This window comes from Suricata suricatta, chromosome X, assembly GCF_006229205.1.
Source record: "Suricata suricatta isolate VVHF042 chromosome X, meerkat_22Aug2017_6uvM2_HiC, whole genome shotgun sequence".
NCBI lineage: Eukaryota > Metazoa > Chordata > Mammalia > Carnivora > Herpestidae > Suricata > Suricata suricatta.
Genome location: NC_043717.1, coordinates 110,811,111 through 110,831,682, shown reverse-complemented (window position 1 = coordinate 110,831,682; position 20,572 = coordinate 110,811,111). Strand labels below are relative to the sequence as shown.

At 42.3% G+C, this 20,572-nt stretch overlaps 1 protein-coding gene across 4 annotated transcripts in view; it reads right to left on the bottom strand.

Moving 5' to 3' along the window:
• The window catches only part of BRCC3 (BRCA1/BRCA2-containing complex subunit 3), a 49,062-nt gene extending 28,544 nt beyond the window's left edge, over window positions 1–20,518 (bottom strand). For 2 of the 4 annotated variants that reach the window (XM_029929894.1, XM_029929891.1), the window contains exons 1-7: window positions 20,347–20,518; window positions 19,672–19,688; window positions 18,833–18,887; window positions 12,862–12,981; window positions 9,281–9,368; window positions 5,947–6,035; window positions 4,752–4,807 (exon numbers count right to left, since the gene is read on the bottom strand). In XM_029929894.1, the coding sequence (XP_029785754.1) occupies window positions 4,752–4,807; window positions 5,947–6,035; window positions 9,281–9,368; window positions 12,862–12,981; window positions 18,833–18,887; window positions 19,672–19,688; window positions 20,347–20,469 (548 nt within the window). In that variant the 5' untranslated portion in view covers window positions 20,470–20,518. The remainder of the gene's footprint in view (window positions 1–4,751; window positions 4,808–5,946; window positions 6,036–9,280; window positions 9,369–12,861; window positions 12,982–18,832; window positions 18,888–19,671; window positions 19,689–20,346) is intronic. The other 2 variants (XM_029929892.1, XM_029929893.1) reach the window with 2 other exon arrangements.
• Window positions 20,519–20,572: the final 54 nt, after the last annotated feature.

Sequence of the window (20,572 nt, the reverse complement as noted above, 5' to 3'; positions counted from 1 at the left end):
CAAAACTCCCTCATGGTTTCCCTTTAATACGCATATCCTCGTAACCACTGACTTGTTCTCTAGTGCTATAATTTTGTCTCCTTCAGAATATCATACAAACGCAATCACACAGCAGGTAGCCTTTTCAGACTGCCTTCTCCCACTCAGCCTCCGCAAATCTTGTACGTTGTCGCCTGTATCGAAAATTCAGTCCTTTTTATTGCTGACTAGTTCTCCAGTCTTAGAGTTTGGTAATCCACTCACCTATCGAAGGAATTCGGTTGTTTCTATGTCATGGCAGTTATGATAGAGCTGTACAACATGCATATACTAATTGATTTTATGTTAAAATCAAGTTTATTGAGACTTGCTCTGTGGACTACTACGCAGTTTAATCGTGGAGAGCATCCCACGGGGACTTGGAAAGAATATGTTTTCAGCTACTGCCTGGTCTGTTAGGTGTAGTTGGTTTATAGTGTTGTTCAAGCATCTAGTCCATTATTTTTTCCTCTTTGGAAAGTGAGGTACTGAGGTGTCCCACAACTACTGCTGAACCATCTGCTTCTCCCTTCAGTTCTGTCCGTTTTTACATGATCGGTTTTGGGACCCTTCTGTTCGGTGCATATACATCTATAATTGTTTTACCTTCTTGTTGGATTGACATTTTTATAATAAAAAAAATCGATCATGATGCCAGGCTCAAACCCACAAACTGCGAGATCACGACCTGAGCCAAAGCCGGAAGCTTAACCGACTGAGACACCCAGGTGTCCCCAGAAATGTTTTTATTCCTTTTTCCTGTTTATGGCCCAAAATTTGTTTCTTTGAATGCCTTTTTTGTAGTTAAAACTAGACATTTGGAATATTATAATGTGGTAACTGTGGAAATCAGGTTCTCCCCTCCCCAGGGTTTACTGTTGCTGCTTGCTTTATCTGATTTTGTGTGTTTAATAACTTTAAGCTATGTCTTGAACTAATTTTACATGATCTTTCTTTGTTGTGTGTAGCCACTGAGATTTCTGTCCTGTTAGCTTAGTGGACATTGAGTGAGTCAACAGAGATTTCCTTAAATGTGAGACTGTGATATTTTTCCTTAAGCGTTTGTCTGATTACTATCAAGTTTTATTAGTTTTTACAGCTCCAATAAAGATGATTCTGACAGTTTTTGCCAGATTATTTCCCTGTCTTTGTACAGAACATTTGAAGTTTCCCACTCTGCCATTTTTGTTGATATCACTATGTCTTTTCACTTTTTTAGTCAGGATCTTTTTCCACTCCTATTCAGATTGGATCGTTTCTATTGATCTATTGTCAATTTTACTCTTTTCTCTGTCATCTCCATTCTCCTATCAAATGCATCCAGTGAGTCGTATATTTCAGTGATTATATTGTTCAGTTCTCAAGTTTGCCCTTGCTTCTTACATCTTGCATTTGTTTGCTAAGACTTTCTATTTAAACATTTGTTGCAGGAGTTAATAGTTGCTTTAAAGCTTTTATCAGATCAGTCCTACATCCCTGTCATGTCAGTGTGGACTGTTGCTTTGTTTTAGCAGGCCATCTGCCTAGTTAAGTTCAGGTTGAAATTTCCACAGGGGCCTGTGGTTCCAATGTCAGTTCAATTTTCAGAGCCTTTCTAGTGCTCTTCAGATCTTTCCTGCATGTTTGCCACCCAGTGCTTAGTGTGGGACCGGTGTGTCGGTCTACCAGTTAATCCAGTTTTCATTTATGCTAATTAGGATCAGGTCCTTGCACACATGGCTCGCGAGTGGGCCCAGAAATTTATAAACAACCTTATGAAGTCGGCTTTAACACACTCCTACCTCTTCTGGTCTCCCTGACGGAGATTTGTGCTCTTCCACAACTGGGACTCAGTGTATACAAGATATCTAGTAAGTAGGCTTCCAGTGTTAAGCCAAAATCAGCAGCAGCAGCAGCAAGAGTTCTCCCAACTAACAGAATAAACTGTCCGGGATCACGGCAACTGTTAGGATGGGTGTCCCAGAGCGAAGTACCCGAAATCTAATGTCGAGCGACTCCCCAGAAAAATGGCTGGCTCTGAACCCACTCACCCTAAAATGAAGCCTTCCATTGACAAGCTAAGGCCACAAATAATGAGCTACCTCTCATGTTGTGCTGCCCTGTTATTAAAAGAGGATGAAAATAAAGATTTAAAAATATAAATCATAAAATGCTTATAGAGTATAACAAATATAAGAAAAAATAAACAGAAACTAGAAAAAACTGGAAAAAACAAAAGAAAATTTAACATTTCAATATTAACTCAATAAAACAAGAATAGGATACTGTGAAGTACGAATAGTCACTAAACAAGGAAAAATCTACAAGTTATACAATACTAAATTGCTAAAATGAAAGGGTTGGAAAATAAAATTGCAAATAAGAGTTAAAAAAGTTCTTTCGACAATCTAGGAAATTTACTATCTCACTAATAGGCGTTCTAGAAAGATAAAGGGAAAACAGGGAAAGGCATTATCAAAGAACAGAGGAGGGGATATGACACATCAGTCCCATTAACCTACGGGAGGAGAGAGGAAGTCATAGGAGAGGAAGCCGGTAAGGTACCTCCTCATGCAGGCGCTTCGGAGTCCGTGCGGAAGGAGGAGGACACCGGGTAAATGAAGGCAAGCACTGACCCTGACTAGAAGGACTCACGCCCTGGTTCCCAAAACCAGCAGGACACCAGAAGTCTCCTTGCCCTATAGCACAAGTTCATTTACTTCAGCTTCCCAATTCTTCAAGTGCCACCTAGATTCAAAATGGAGAGAAAGGAAAGTAACTGGACGAATGAGAAATGATCTCCCAAAGACTGATTTACATTTGAAGAAACTTTAAATTATGGGATGGGACTGAATTATAAATATTTTCACCTCCCGGGGACTGGATGTATATGGACTGTTTTATCTGAGGATGCAAAACAAAACAATAGCAGAGAACGTCCCCGAGGCGCAGGACAAGTGTTGTCAGACTGATGCTGTCCAGCAGTTTGAATCACAGAATATCCCCACCCTGGATAGATCACAGAAGATTCCGCAACATCAAGTATACAGAAGTTCCTAAAAGCTGTCAGAGAAAAGAAAAAGTGCCCTGTAAAAGAAGAAGCATTATACTGGTAAAAGACTCAAACGCATACTTGTCTTAGAGTGGACCAAGAAAAATGACATGAAATCCAGACAACAATGGATCTAACCAAGCATAATAATGAATAAAAGTCCCAGGATGAGCCCTGACTAAGGTAGGATGACGGAGGGCTTCAGGGAGTGATCCTAGCAAAAGCAGAGATTCCAAAGATTTTTATATTACTCCCAACAGTTTGGAACTCAGTGAGGTGATATAGGCAGAAAAATTAGGAGAGAGAAGCCACTCAAAAATCCCATGACAAGGCAAAAAGGTATACAAGCAAGGAAACAATCAATAGAGCCAACTAGCAGAGAAAGCCCAGAAAATGCAATTATGGTTACAACACAGAACACAGATGTTTGCAACTGTGAAAATACAAAGGTTTATGGTAAAACTACAAGTAACAGTAGGGAGCCAAAAGATATTGTCTATTGTCTGTTGTTGACAGAATAAAGGGACAAACTTTACGATTAGAAAAGTAACCAACAGAAGAACAATAGTAATATAAGTACATCGGGGAAAATGGAAATGGGGCAGGGTAAGTGAGCTGAATCCTCCCCTGGGAGCACAAGATAATAAGAGTAGATAGTATCTAGTAGTAAAAAATCAAGAAAGAGCATGAAAAGTATATTATTTAGAGATATGAAAGCAAACATTAAAAGTAAGAGGAGAAAGTGGTTCCTTCTGAGAAGGAAGAGTGTTACAAGTTCTTCTGTGTCGTTTGATATTTTTAGGCATATGCATCTATTACTTTGATGAAAAATGTTAAAGTCTCTTGATTAAGTAATAGTTGTGTATGGCTTTATATTCCATAGCCACGTGAAGGGCCCAATGACGTCTCCCTCACTCCCACTTCGTCTCGGCTGAGGTGCCTGACAGGTTTCCTTCCCGAGAGTTGGCCTATTTACGAGCAAGCTACTATTCTTTCTTCTTCGACAACATATATTGCACATATTTCCGTACTACTATTGCCCTTCCTCAGATTCAATAGCTTCCTATTGCTCCATTATTTCGATACATCGTAATGTATTTAATTGGTTGCGTACTTATATCTGTTTTTTCCAATCCTTTGCTATTTCACACAATGCTATAAGGACATATTGACAAACAGAAGAAAAATGTAAGGCTGTCTGCTTTTGTCTCTGCGTTCTCGGTGTGTATCACAGTGCTTGGCATATAGTACACCTTGTACTGGGATTTGCTAATTCAGGTTGGATTGAATTTAACTGAGGAAACTAACCTATGCAAACATTTAAGTAAGATACTGTAATTCTGAAGCCAAGTTTATGGCAAAGCAAAGACAAGAAATCTATAATACTTTGCACACTCAGTCTTCATCTTACAATTCACAAGAGGAAGGAAAAGTAGTAACTCATTTTAGAATAACTTTAGGAAATGGCTCTTATGATGTAATTGCAATGAACAGATTGTTTATATGATCCTAGCATTCTAGATCCCTAATATCCAAGATGCTAAAGAGATTCTAACACCTTGCAGAGATGTTAATGTGTATAAGTAGAGTTACAGAATTATCAGTGTCTTACTAGTGAGAGAAATAAAGCTAAACTAAACAATCAATTCTCTGGAATGAAAATTAACCCACCAATACGTACATATGTGTTTGTCGTACTTACTCTGAGCTCTTTTGGGCCTGTATGGATTGAAAGCAAGTGTAGAGTACACGGCCAGTCTAAAAACAAAAGAAAAAGGAAGAGAAAGAAAGAAAGAAAGATCACACAGAGAAGGATTAATATTGAAGCTGGTATAGCAACTTAGTAGATTCAAACCTAAAACTTGTATCCTTACACGAGTGGTATCCAAAGACGCTCTGGAGGTGGAATGTTAAAAGGCATTCCGAAGACGGAATATGCCATCAACGGATTTCTATATAGGATCGTGTACTCCGTCCACACGAGGCAGCCACAATCAAACATACGTTCATGTGACAGCAGAGAACTGCTGATAAACATGAGAACCAAGAACCGAAGAACTAGAGCCAAAATCACTTCATATGAAGTATAAAGTTCAAGATACTTTAATGCTTCTGGAAAGGAGTGATTTTTTATGAAGAATATCCATTATTAATAAAGATTCAGACAATGTAACTAATACACTATAGGACAGAACACATTTGATAGTCTTGGCAAAATTCATTCCTATGATATTAAATAGTAACTTTCTTTTTGTTTGAACGGACACATGGTCAAGCCTATGAATCTACACTTCAAAGAGAAACACATTAAACAGAGACTAGCAAGAGCCACTGACTGAGCTGCCTCTTGGAGCTTCTCTGCATCTGGGCCATCCATGCACATCATAATAGTTGTCACAGACCCGTCATCAAGGTTTATGTCAGTCCCTGGTGGCTTCTCAACTCAGAGTCAAATCACGGGCCTCTTAAGATGTGCCCTGTCATCTGCCAGACCTCACTGCAGAATGATCAAACGAGTTGCTATCCACACCAGGACACTTCTAAGGAAAGTTGTGGACTAAATAGGAGACTGGATTGTGGGACTGACAGAGGCAAACTGCGACATATGCTCATGGGGTTCCTCACTCTGCTGCAGCCACACTGACTTCCTTGATGTCCGCTGAACATGCCGCACTCACCTCAGGGTCTTTGCACTGGAACGCTCTTCCCCCAAGAAATCCACAAGCCTTCCTCCCTCACTTTCTTCAGGTCCTGACTCAATGACCCTTCTCATTGAAACCTTCCCTGGCCACCCTATTAAAATTGCAAAAAGATTTTTCTCTATTCTGTGTGTGTGTGTGTATTTCTACACACATGCTCGCACGTGCACACACACACACACACACACACACAAATACCTTTGTGTTTTTATCTTCTATGAAACAGGAAAAAATAAGTCCTACAAAGCCTTGATCCATCATCTGGTACATAGCTTGTGTGCGAACATCTGCGAATAAGCAAAAATAAAAACCTGCTGTCAGTAAGCTGTAGCTCATGAAAACGAAGATTTAAAGATAACGGTAGCACACAGTCCCCCAGGATTCAGATCCTATAGGCAGAACAGAGGTGTGGCCTCAGGACAATATGACTGTCAAAGTGTAAACATTTTACTAGGTGAGCAACGAGTACTCTAGGAAGTCTGCAATTAAGTAAGAGAAGTTAGATTAATGACTTTTCAATCAGCTCCCAGAACTTGATCATCTCTTCCAGGGGGCTCACAAGGAAAGGAAAGCCCCGGAAGGAGACCAAGTGTCCTGGAAGAATCCTTTTGATGGACATGTTCCAGGGAAGTGAGTGTATTAGACTTGACGATAAATTATCCCTACAGGGAGAATTCTCACGAAGGACACAAACGATTAGCTCCTGGTGCGCCTGGGCTCAGTGCGTTAAGCGGCCGACTTGGGCTCAGGTCACGATCTCACGGTTTGTGAGACTGAGCCTCACGTCAGGTTGTGCGCGGACGGCTCGGAGCCTGCTTAGGACTCTCTCTCTTCCTCCTTTTCCCGCATTCTCTCTCTCTCACTCTCTCTCAAAATAAATAAGTAAACATTTTTTTAAATTTGCTGCTACAAATGTTTTATATTTCTTCTTTATTGTTGTTACTCTTTTCTTCCCCTTTAGTACTTTAACTGTTTTTCTTCCCCACAAAATCCTAAGGCCCAAGCCAGCAGAAACACGTACACTATACATTTGTTGAATAATCATTTATGTAATAACCATTCTAAAATATGTTTAGAACACACTCTGATTTAGCCTACTGGAACTTAATTATACTAACTACCTTATCATAAAAACATTAAAATTCTTCTCTCTCTCTCTCTCTCTCTCACACACACACACACACACACACACACACACACACACACACACGTCACATCCCTCTCCCTACCTCTTAATGAAAACATTTTCACTCCTTCTCACTTGTCATTCTTGAATGTAGTTTGAAATATTTTTCCCATTAAGCACACTTTAAGTCACCACTCATTTTTTTCCAAGACTTGTTAACACAGGGCACGTGTTTGAATCAATTCTTAAACAACCATTTGGAGATGACGTATACATCCTTGTATCAACAAAATTCCTTAGGCTCTGGAATTTCACAACAACCCAGCCATTGGGAACACCCGATTAGTGGCGAGATGATTTCTCCTTTAGTTTTATCTATAGTCTGGCGATCTCATTATTCTTGTTAATCCTTCCTTCCAGTGCTGTCTGCCATTCAACGTCAAGTATTCTCATGCTCTGTCCATGTTGAGTTTTACGGATAAGTGCTTTGGTATCTATTTTTGCTATTGTGCTGAGCGTGGGACAGAAGGCCTTATACACGATTTCATATACCGCTCTCATAACATGTTCCCCTTTTCTGCAGTGACGAAACTGTGGGACAGGGAAGTTAGGAAATCTTCTCAACTAGTAAATGACTGCAGTGAGAGTCTAGCAGACCTGTTCCCTAACAGAAGCCAAAGCTGCTCTTCCCAACTCTCCTGGTGTGATAACTCTCTGATCTATATGCAGTTTCAAAAGAAGTTAACTTGGGGCGCCTGAGGGCTCAGTCAGTTAAGCTTCCGACTTCGGCTCAGGTCATGATATCATGATCCGTGGGTTCAAGCCCCACGTCGTGCTCTGTGCTGACAGCTCAGAGCCTGGAGCCTGTTTTGATTCTGTCTCTCCCTTCTCTCTGCCCCTCCCCTACTCATGCTCTGTTTCTGTCTCAATAATAAACATTAAAAAATTAAAAAACGAAAACGAAAAAGAAATGAACTCTTAAAAGCATCTTTCAGCATAGCCTTTATTCTATTTTGTTATTTATTCCTTTTGCTTACCAGGTAGATATTATATTTTTCAAGATAAGATCTCAGTCTTTAGTCTCCAAATTTATTTTGTGTTAAATTATTTTCATTTGGCTCCTTAATCATTTTCACTATTCAGAGCTGATTATTTGGTTACGTTCTGCAGTACCCTTGTTTTCCTGCCTGCCCTTTGTAAAGATGGCACGTGCCCTATTGCTCTTACTGCTACAGTGCAAATCCCCCCCACGTTCTTGTTCAACAGCCTGGATCTGCTGCCCCCGGGGGTGGGGGGATTCAATCACTGTCTCAATTCTGAACACCTTCTGGGTGTTCCACTTTGGAGACTGATGACGTTTTTTCCCTAAGTTCTTAGGGTTTCTTATTTACCAGAAAATTCTCCACTCTAACTTACTACCATAGTGACAGTATTGTTCAGGAATACATACTCTTCAAACTTTCCTTCATTAATGGTTGGTACTTACTGTTTTCTGGCTGATGGTGCTACCATGGGAGAAACAAGGAGCAAATCTGATTTTAGTATTAATGGTGGCAGGAAAACAACAGCAATTATTTTTGAGAAGTTACATAAAATCAAACATTGAATTTACTCAGTGATATTAAGGTGTTATAGGACTATATTTATAGCTATAAAAACAACCTTTGGGGCACCTGGGTGGCTCATCCCTGTCCGGCTCTTGATTTTGGCTCAGGTCAGGATCTCATGGTTTGTGGGATCAAGCCTCATGTCAGGCTCCAATCTGACAGCATGAAGCCTGCTTGGGATTCTCTCTCTCTCTCTGCCTCTCCCTCCCCCCAACTCAAAATAAATAAGTAAAACTTAAAAAAAGAGTCAGGTATAGACCAACAATGACCATGATTCAGGAAAAGCAGTAAGAGAGAAAACAATTTTGTCACATTACACTGATTAGAGAGACGAGGAGGTAGGTGGAAAGCCCCAACAGCTAGGATGGAATATGTGTTAAACCTCAATTTTGTAAATTTCACCCCCACACCTTTGAGTCTTCCAAATGGGAGGATACTGGACAGTGGTACCCAGCAACCAGCATTTTCAGTTACAATTTAAATTTTTTTGAGATATCAGCCAATGGTCAGATTTTAGTCAGTTGTGGTTTCATGAATACAGTCAAAATGGAATACTGAAATTTTATCTCTATTTAAAACAATATGATGACAAGGTGCCCGGGTGGACAGGGTGCCTGGGTGGCTCAGTTGATTGAGCACTGGACTCTTGATTTGGGCTAAGGTCATGATCTCAGGGTCATGGGCAACGGTGGCTATTTAAGGATAGTTAAACTATGGTTTAAGATAACTATAGTTCACGTAATGGAGAAGGAAAGATGATTGCTAGAAACAGTAAACACTGCAAGCCCATAATACTTACCAACATGCGAAGGCCAAACAGTTATATGAGGATGGGAGTGATACCAGCCCACAACTCTCATGGGGCGACCCGTTAATTCAGCCAACCTGTGTGTCTGTCAAGGTATTTTCAATTTGTGGGAACAAACTTTGTGATACCTATGGGCTCAGAGAGCATTCGGAGGCTTAAAATAAACCTATTCCAATTTAATATCAATAAAAGAATGAAGTAAGGTCAACGCCCAGAATTTCCCAGAGCTCCCATTTAAAGCCAAAGGTATTTCTTTTTAAAAATAGAGCCAGGGGACGCCTGGCTGGCTCAGCTGGTTGAGTGTCTGACTCGATTTTGGCTCAGGTCATGATCTCAGTTTGTGAGTTCAAGCCTTGCATTGAGGTCTGCACTGACAGCGTGGAGCCTTCTTGGGATTCTCTCTCTCCCTGTCTCTGTCCCTCCCCTGCTCCCTCCCTTTCCGTCTCTCAAACATAAATAAATAAACTTTAAAAATAGAATCAATTTGGGGCACCTGGCTGGCTCTGTCCCTAGAGCACCACGTCAAGCATAGAGATTACCTTCAAAATAAGTAAATAAAAGAGCGCCTGGGTGGCTCCATTGCTTAAGCATCCGACTTCAGTTCAGGTCATGATCTCAGGGTTCGTGGGTTCGAGCCCCCCATCGGGCTCTGTGCTGACAGCTAGCTTAGAGCCTGGAGACTGCCTTCAGATTATGCGTCTCCCTCTCTCTCTCTGCCCCACCCCTGCTTGTGCTCTGTCTCATTCTGTCTCACAAAAATGAATGAACATTGAACAATGTTTATAAATTAAAAAATAAAAATAAGTAAATAAATAAGAACACCTAGGTGGCTCAGTTGGTTAAGTGTCTGACTCTTGATTTTGGCTCAGGTCATGATCTTGCTGACAGCATGGAACCTGCTTAGGATTCTCTCTTTCCTTCCCTGTGCCCGTCCCAAGTTCGGGTACATGTGCTCTCTCTCCCAAAAATAAACTTAAAATATATATAAATAAATAAAAAATAAAATAAAACCAGGCTCCATTTGGGTTCCATTACTGCATGTAGTTACATCTTCTTCATCCCATTTACTAGTGTTTGATCACTGTGCTCTCTGAAAAGTAGCTTATCTCAATCTTTGGAACTCGCATTATCAATGGGAGTAAATCTTCTATCCTCTCTAGCTCCATCATACTCAGATTTTTGAAAAAGAAATACGAGATTTTAAAAACAGCCTGCCAGTGTCAATAATAGCAATCACGGTGGTTTCAGAGACCAAATGAACAAAAACCGCTACTTTGCTCTCCTCATGTGTCAAGAAATATACCGCAAAAGAGTATTTTCCTCCTTTGTACTAGAGACAAAAATTTCCCACAACTCTGACTCTAACTTGACATAAGAACTCAACTTGGAAATAAGAAGCTGTCCCTTTGGGATTGCTCCTGCTATCTTACAAAATGCCGATCTGTTTTCCTGCGAATTACTTACATTAAACCAAAATCATCCTTTCTATATATACAACAAAATCTGAGAAAGAATACTTTTTAAATATTGTTTTTATTTTTAGATGCAAAAAGAGGTTACTTAACTTCTCTAAACCCATCTTTTCAGCTGCACATTGAGGGCAGTCCGCCTCCAACAGCAGTGAAGAGCAGATGAGGTAATCCACAAAGATGTTCAGAAAATTCTTAACAGAAAGTCAATGTAATGTCAATTACATTGTACTGTCTGTATGCAGTAATGTGCAAAAGTGTATCCAGTCATCCCCCCATCTTGGGGGTAGACCTGTTTCATTTCAAAGTTATAGTATATAACCAGAATTATAAACACCTTTTATACACTTACGTTCTGGGAGATGGACAACAGATTAGTGGCTGCCAGAAGCAGGAACAGGGGAGTGTGACTTACACATAGGGAACAATTCTGCATCCCGACTACTGTGGTGGTCACGTATATTTACACATGTGACAAAATGGCATAGAATAACAGCCATTGTATCAATGTCAGCTTTCTGGTTTCCATGTTGTATTGTGAATTATTTAAGATGTAGCATTTGGAGGAAACTGGGTGAAGGATATAAAGACCTTTCTAAGCTATTTTTGCAAGTTACTTTGAATCCGTAAATATTTCAAAATAAAGACTTTTAAAAAAGATGCAGAAGATACACACCATAAGAGGTTGATACATCTGATTATCACAAAATGCAAAAACAATTTGATGGGAGAAATATACATACATCATGAATAAGCTGAGAAAAATCAGCATCCTTTTCACAAAGGGCTAATTTCCTTAACACAGAGTGCCTTTAAATTATTACGGAAAAGATTCCCAGGGCAACAGAAAGATGGGCAAAGGAAACAACCAGGTACTACAGAGAAAAATACAAATGACTCCTACAAATTAAAATCTGATCACATTTACTCAGAATAAGAAAAACACTAATTAAAATTGCAAGAAGATACCATTTTTTGCCAATCGGACTGGCGACAATCAATAGCTCCGATCTACCGCTGTCGCACACTGCCGGGGGGGGGGGTCTCTAGGGCTCCCTCACACAAGCACGTGAGCACATGTGGAAATGCAGCGTGCGCAAAGTGACACGGCTGCCCAGCAGAAGGTTACAGACAACCTGAGAACCTGTCCTCCAGAGCTACGACCTGCAGACGACAGAACGAGGCGTCCCTGTAAAGCAGGGTAAACAACTGTCTAGATACACTGTTGGTAAGAAATGTCAGAGGTTAACGTATGTATATTATATACTGTATACCGTTATATGATTATTATATATGTTATATATACTACATGTACATATGACGTATGTTTCTGTATGCTCAGATGTCACCTGTAAGTACACACGAAAACCCGACAGCCCTGATTCTGCCCTGGGGCACCAATGTTGGAGACAAATCTTTACCTTTCACATGTTTTTGTACCTTTGAAAGTCTGTACTATGCATGTGAACCACCTATTTTTAGAAGTTCCTTTTTAATTGACAAGATAAACTTAGTTCAAAAAAAACCACTGAATTACTAAAAGCCGTTGATGCTAATTTAACTTGCTATAGCTGAGGTACGGAGTCCTGACGACAGGAAGCGCATGTCAAATGTGATCATTTTTTGGGTTATATTTAGCATGGAATATTGCATTCAGTTTTCAGCAATGCACGTTTTTTGAGAAGCAGCCCCAACTCCAATGAATAGAGACTAAGATAGTCAAGAGCCTAGAAATTAAATCATTTTAGGAAACCGTGGGGTGGCGGGAGGTGGGCAGAGTGGACTGGGGAGGGGCAATGGGGAAATGAAAGGAAAGAGGAGGGAACTGCCCCATAGAGTTCACTGTCATAAAATTGGACCCTGGGATTGTCTGGCATTTAAGAGCAGGAATGTTAGAAATTTCGAATTTTTCCAATAAAAGCCACGCGAAAGGAAAAAATGGAAAGAAATGCTGATGAAGCGAACAATCTGCTCTCACAGGTAAGTAAGAGTCACCAAGAAGAAACCATGTGACATCTCGTACGGCAGCACACAGAGGAGCCTGGCCCGGAAGGCCCAGGACCCGCAAGAGCACAAAAGCTTCTTATTGACCAGTAAGGATATCTCTGCCTCTGTTGAGGCCGCAGACAGCTGCTCTGGAGAAATTTCCACTCGATCTTTCCTCTTATCAGAACGTCGCAAGATGATGACAGAATGAATGTGAACAATTCTGACGGTGTCAACCTGGAGGAAAACCCACAGAAACGTTTACTTCTGGCTCTGCAATAACATGTTTCCCCACAACATAATCAGGTCACAAATTCCATTTAGAAAACTGACACTTTTCTCATGAATAACACAATATGTCATATAAGACATCCAACCAGAATACGTGCATTTCAAAAAATATATATAAAGGCTAATATTTTGATGAAGGAAGAGGTTTTTGAATGATGCAATAACAATCATTTGCTTTACAACAATGTGCGAGTTACTCTCACAGAAAAGGATACAAGTCAGAGTGCAGACAATCCAAGTGCTGGAAATGCTAACAGTTTAGTTAAGCAGCAAGTATCATATCAGAAACTACAATGAAGTAATGTAGTAAATCAAAACAGGAGCAGAGGAAAGGAGTCACTTAGATTCAAAAAAAAAAACCTTCATAGGCTGACAAGTGTACAACTTCCTGACTGCTCTCAGTGTGTGTGTGTCTGTGTACAGAACTTCTCTAGATGTCAAATGAATATGAGTGAGATGTTTGGGAGACAAGCTGGGCAATGGGTTTAAATAGAGAACTTGAGGTGGAATGCTAGACAGTAGGGTGAGAAAAGCTAGAGTGAGACTGTACGTGGTCTGCAGGAGGAGCTGGAAGAATACGGTTTCAGAGAGCCTGGTGATGCGCTAGTGATAAAATACTGGGCTGGGCTAAGTAGATAGCAGAGAGGGAAGAAACAGATTTGAGATTCATTAAGAAGGAAGAATCCACAAGATGTGTTAGCTAATGGTCCATGGGTGATAGAGGAATAGAAATTGTCAAGGATAACTCTAAAATTTCAAGGTTGAAAACTCAGTGGAACACAGAAAGCAGATCTAAGTTGAGAAAGAATCATGAAGGAAGGAAGATAAGCTGATCTAGGATGAGAGGATGTAAAAAAAAAGGCAAGGAACAGTGTGGGCAGAGGGAGCAGAGGTCCATGCCTGAATTAAGGGGGGACTACCCATGTTTCAGGTGGAGTAGACGAAGAGGAGCCAAGAAGGAAGACAGAGGAGTGAAAACGAGAAGAATGAAATGGCTCAAGGGTTTCACGGGCAAAGACGGGTGTGCCACTGGCAATGTTGCAGGGATAGGGTGAAGTCTGAACGGAGGTTTTGAAAGTCAGCAGCCGTTTGGCACATGTGGTCCCCTTTTGTGCCTTTTTCCACCCAGGGCACTCTTTCACAGCCTTGAAATTCCCTGCTCATCCTCCCCTCCCGTACAACCGCCCTTGGAGCACACACGGTTTGTATCAGCTTATGTGCTCTGTGCGGACAGCATTTCCCAGTTTCTCCTGTATTAGGACGTAAGCTCCAGAACAGCAAGGAACGTGTTGGAGTCGTAGTTCTCTCCCCATCAGCAGGGCAGTGTCTGGCAGGCATAGAGAACACAAGAAAATCAGAAGCACAGAAAGAAAGACACGTGACGCCCCACTCCTCAGGAGCAACAAGACAAACAGCTGAGCTTTCAACAGAAAAGAATGAAGGCAAAATAAAGACATTTTCAGATGCCAAAGAGAGAGAGAGAGAGAGAGAATTCATTATCAGCACAGAAGTACTAAGGAGACCTCTTCAGGCAGAAGGTAAATCTCAGATATAAAGGAGGAAATGAAAAACAGTATAAAAGGTAAAATATGTGAGTAAATATAAAACAGTAATAATAACACCACCTGGGGCTTAAAATATCCATAGAATTCAAGTGTGGGACAACACTAATTCACAAGATGGGAGGGTATAAATGAAATTAAACTGTTCTAAGGTTCCAGGATTACCAGGAAAATGGTAAAAATAGTACTTTGTATTAGACTAACAATTCAAGAATTCATATTGAAATACATGGATAACCACGAAAAGGAGAGTAAAAAATGGGGGATTAAAGTGGGACATTACAGCATATTTGATTAATTCAAAAGGTAAGAAAGAAGGGGAAAAAAACCAAACAGGTGGATCAAATAAAAAGCAGAAAGGTAAAGCTATAACCCATATATATCAATAATTACATTAAATTTAATTGGATGAAATACTCCAATTAAAAAAATTATCAGACAGGATTTTTAGAAACTATATGCGACTAATAAGAAATACATTTAAAATTTTTTTAATGTTTATTTGTTTTTGAGAGGGAGAGAGACAGTGCAAGTGGTGGAGGGGCAGAGAGAGAGGGAGACGCAGAATCTGAAGACAGGCTCCAGGCTCTGAGCTGTCAGCACAGAGCCTGACGTGGGGCTCAAACCCACAGACTGTGAGACCTTGACCTGAGCTGAAGTTGGATGCTTAACTGACTGAGTCCCAAGGTGCCCCAAGAAACACACTTTAAATATCAGTATACAAAAAGGCCGAAAATAAAAGAATGGAAAAAGATATGCCATGCCAACCTCTCCTAAAAAGAAAAGGCCAATGAACACACAAAGTACAAGTTCACAGAAAATTCTAGATGAGGGCATGGACTCTTGAAAAATAAAATTACACCATTGAGACTGGGAATGTATTTTAGTCGGAGCTGATGCCCAGGGTGACTTCTCCCTCCCTCTCCCTCCCTCCCTCGCTCCCTCCCTCTCCCTCGCTCCCTCCCTCCCTCGCTCCCTCTCTCTCTCTCTCTCTCTCTCTCTCTCTCTCTCTCTCTCTCTCTCTCGGCTGACACGGCTTCAGTGCATGGAGGAATGAGCAAATGAAGTTCAGGATAGAGACCTGGGAAAGACCAGGCCAGGAACAGATGAAAACAAATGAAGCATAAATAAAGGCCACTAAGGTCTCCCAGAGGTCCCTGAAAGCCACGGGTAGCCGACAGGCTTGAGGAAGCCTGCTACAGTCACATTCCCAGTCACACAAGAAGTAAGATATTCTGGGTTGGCTAGATTGGCCCCTACACCTTTTCAGTCTCAAAATCCAGGTACTAGCACGCAGTTCCTTCTGCTCCTGTCGCTCAGCGTAGAACAAAGGCCGGCAGCACGTGGCCAGCCCGACCCTCACCAGGCAAGGGCTGGCCACATTCATCCACCTACGTGTCCTAGCTGCTTGTGCTGAGTAACTGCAACGACGCACGTGTGACCTGCGAAGCTAAAAAGATTTACCACCTTCGTGGCAGACGCAGGGAGACACCGACCTCCTATTTTACGGAACGTATGTTCGTTCATACAACATACATTACTGGGAACATACTTATGTGTAAGGTGGTGCAAGAGGGCCTAACTACACAAACAGGGGCCGGTAGTCCTGTCCAGGGAGAGACACGGCAGGTCCCATAAAGGACACAGGCGGCAAGGAGAGGGAAGCCATCCAAGCACCACACTCAGCACACTCAAGGAGTGACACAGTACAGCATAATCTGTAAACTTCCATAATTCACCAAGCTTAGAGCTTGGAGATAAACAGGAATGAGATCAAGAAGGCCCCAAATGCTTAACTAATGAAGCTCCATCCTCAAGGCAACGGGAAATTTTAAGCAGAGGTACGTCAGACTTATGTTGTCAAAAGATCACACTCGAAGCAGTGAGAAGAAAGGACTAGAGGCAAGACTCCAGGAAGGATACTGTGGAGAGGCTAGCAAATATTCAAGAGAAGAAGCAATGAGAACCTCCAATAAGGTGACAGGGATGGGATGAGGTGCTGGAAACAACAGGAGGGCAACCTATGGTCCTGAACGGCAGCAAGAGGTTCCTACAAACACAGCTGCACATTAGAATCGCCTGCTGCCTAGGGCTCACTCCAGACCAAGGAAGCTGGCATCAGGAATTTGTAAAGATTACTGGGTAATTCCAAGGAACTTGGGATTACTGGGGTGGGAGGAATGTTGGAGGAGCGGGCTTGAGGATGAGGAAAGGTTCGGTTTTGAACATGTTAATTTAAGATGCCTGTGTCGACCTAAACTTGAAATGAGCAGCAGGTATGAGCAGGGTACTAGAGCTTGGGATAACTGATATTAACTAGGACTGCATATTAGGAAGTCAGACGGCACAATGTTTCCATGTGCCGGGCACTCAGAAACATGCTTTCCATTTATTAGTTTAATAGTTCCCCCCTGTGATACACGCACCCTATGCTTACAGCCGCGCTATCAACAATAACCAAATCATGGAAAGACCCAAATGTCCATTGACTGATGACTGGATCGAGAAGACGTGGTGTGTATACACACACATACACACACACACACACACACACACACACACACACACCCCCAATGGAATATTACTCAGCCATCAAAAGGAATGAAATCTTGCCATTTGCAATGATGTGGATGGACCTGGAGTGTATGATCCTAAGTGAAGTAAGTCTGTGAGAGAAAGACAAGTATAATTTGATTTCACTCATTTGGAATTTAAGAAACGAAACAGAGAACATAGGGAAGGGAAAAAAGGAGAGGCCAACCGTAAAACAGATTCTTAACTATAGAACACAAAGTGAGGGGAGGTGGGCAGGGGGACGGGCTAGATGGGTGATGGGCATTAAGGAGAGCACTTGTGATGAGCACTGTGTGTTGTTTGTGATGAATCACTAAATCCTACTCCTGAAAGTACTATGAGACGACATGTTAACTGGAATTTAAATAAAAACTTGACATTTAAGTAAATAAATGGTCACAGATGTTAATAACATGTGCAAAGTCACACAGTGAGTATCAGAGGAAGACTTTAAAGACAGATCTGTCTAATCTCAATGTTGCAGCTAAAGTCATAGGGAAGGTAATGTTGTTCAGAAGACAAACGGGGAAGAGAACCAGAGCAAGGATGAAGAGCCCACCACGGGTGGGAGGGAGGGGGCAGAACAGAGAGACGCAGCAAAACAAACAAAAAAACCCCATGCCAGCTTGGAGTCGCAAGGAGAAAGATGAAGACAAGCACCAAGATCTCATCACTTGATACAGCACCGGGGAGGTAGCTGGGGAGACAGAGTCCGACACCAGACGCTGGCGGGTAACACTGGAGGAGGTAAAGAAATGATAACGATTGTAGTGTGCCCTTTTAAGAAGTCAGGTTATTCAGAGAAGGATATAACAGTAGTGACTACAGGAATATATGAGATTGAAAAGGTATTTTTCTTTCCTTTCTGAAAATGAGAGTGGTTTAAGCACAGGAAAAGCTTGGAGACTCAGAAGAGAGGATATTTGATAAGTGAGGTCTCTGCAGAATCTGTGAGCTTCTTTCCTTGACAGAGTAAGAAAGGAGGCAAAAAGTGATCAACATGGAGAAGTTGGGACACAGGGTTAAAAAGTAGATGGAATTGCTGCCTGATGGTTTTTATCATGTCCATCATGCGCTTGGCAGGAAGGCATAATTTATTTTTATTGTATTTTTCAAAGGCATTGGTCTGCAACATATTGGAAGAACAATGAAACGGCCCCATATCAGAATTAGGTTGAGAAGCATTATACCAGATCGTGAAAGCTACAACATGCCAGAAAAAGGCAAGGTGGAGTTGCAGACAGAGGAGTCAAGGTAGACCGCAAGCTATGGGTAGCTTGCTTGTAAGAGGGGGGCCGCCCGAGTAGGTGCTGGAACTTGGGAGAAGGAGATAACAAGAGCGGTATGAACCAGATCTCGAGGCAGTGAAGCAGCCAGACGCCTCAAGGAGAGTGGGAGGAGGGCCAGAAAACAGGCAGGAGGATGACAGCAAGGAGAAGCGCTGAGCCTGAGCGCTCACCGGAATTCGCTATAGGGAGTAGAAAATTAGGCCCATTCGTGGTGAGGACACTCCTCGTATGATTTTACTACAGAGGACACTGTACTTGGCCAAAAATGTGGGCCTGCACAAAGCAGATTAATCCCTGGCTGAGATCATCCATGCGAGGAGAAATCCCTTCCCAATGGCAGCGTTCCATCATGCAAAATTCTAGCACACATACCTTTTCAGGAACTGTGCGCATTTCAGTTCCGGTATATGTAAATTTGGAGTCACTCCTTTTGGGGATAAATTAGAAAAAAAAAAGGGGGAACTGAGGTTTGTAAAATAAAAAGGTATTAAAGCAAAGTAACAGGATTAGCAGTTTTTGCAACGAAACCTTGATCTGACACAAAGGGAGAGTGACTAAAGTATATAATACGTTCACCGACAAAGGCAAACTCCTAGAATCGGGGGTACTGAGGAGGTGACCTTGAGAAGTACATGCTCTGCTACTGTTTGAAATTCAAATAAAGGCAACCCAAAACTTTTGCCAACTGATGCGTTCAAGCTACTAGGCGTTTGTGAGATCACTGTAAGACACTCCAGGGGAAGGCAGAAAGCCACTGACCATTCAGAGGAAGGAATGGGTGAACAGGGGGAAGTGTCCTTTAATATTGCATCTCATCTGCTACAAAGAAAATTACGTGTATTTCATTGTCACTTCAGGGGGCAGAGAATGTAAAGTGTGTCAATCAGGACAATGGAAGATAGGAGCACCGTATTAGCGAACACAATTGTATTTATAAGAACTTTCACAGGCTCACTTTTGATCTTGGTATCCAGACCCACATTTTTCACATAAGGTCATATGTATATCAACTGACAATACCCCCACTAGGAAGTAAGGTGGCAACCAACATTCAGCGTGGTGATGAAATTCAAAGTGTATCAGTAAGGGAGCTCCAGACTCCTAATGGTAAGTTAAAATACAAATCGTATGCAATTTGTGAAACTTGTCGTAATTTTCAGTTAAGAATAACATATAGGTCAAAAGGTATCAGTAAAGAAATATAATCTTACCTTGTGTCATCATTCAACTAGAGTGGGGAGAAAGCAGAAAACATTATTGATCACATTACACTAGTCTGATGTACACGGATGCAGATTACACGAAAATTAGGTCACGTGTTTCGGTACACCGGCATGAAAACCTGGACAGCTCTTACACGGGACTGTAAACAACTAAGCTCTATTTCCTCGTCCTCTTTAGTCCCGGCGCAACAGTTAAGCCAGCGGGAGCCTTTGCGTCTGTGCAACCGTTTTCTCTCTGTGGTTAGGCTCATCCAGTTAGGCTTTCTAGAGACTGGATGCGAGGGCAGGGGCCCTCATCGTGGTTGGCTGCTTCCTAACACACGGGTGTCCTCCTTACGGTCTAATGTCTTTACGGCCTGACTTGCCCTTTTGGTCAGTGGGGTGTAAGTCCAGATTTAAAGAAAAGCACAGACTGGAAGGGAAGCTACGAGGCCCAGCCGGACGCTTATGCAGATCGCAGGGACTTTGCGGGCGGCTGAAGCAGGGCGAAGACAGAGAGGAAACGGGGTCTCCACGACGGGACCATCCGGAGGACCAGTCCAAGGATCTAAGTCAGGGGGGCCTGTAGTCCCCGCAGCCCCGGGCGCGGCCGGCACCCACTCCGGGGCCACACTGGGACTGCTCAGCAGGGGTCCGGCCAGCCTAACTGACTGACCCACTCACCTCCCCTATGCACAGCCCCATCACCTCCTCCTTCTCTGTGCTCAGAGCGTGGTTGAGACAAACCAGGAAAGCATCCGACTCGAGATGAACCGCCTGCACCGCCTGCACCACCTGCACCGCCATCTTGGTCCGGCCCCGCTCACGTCCGCCTCGGGCCCAGTCGGGCCTGGCCAACCGGGTGCTCCGGAGCGCGGGTTCCGCGGGGGCGGGGCTTGAGGGGCGCGGG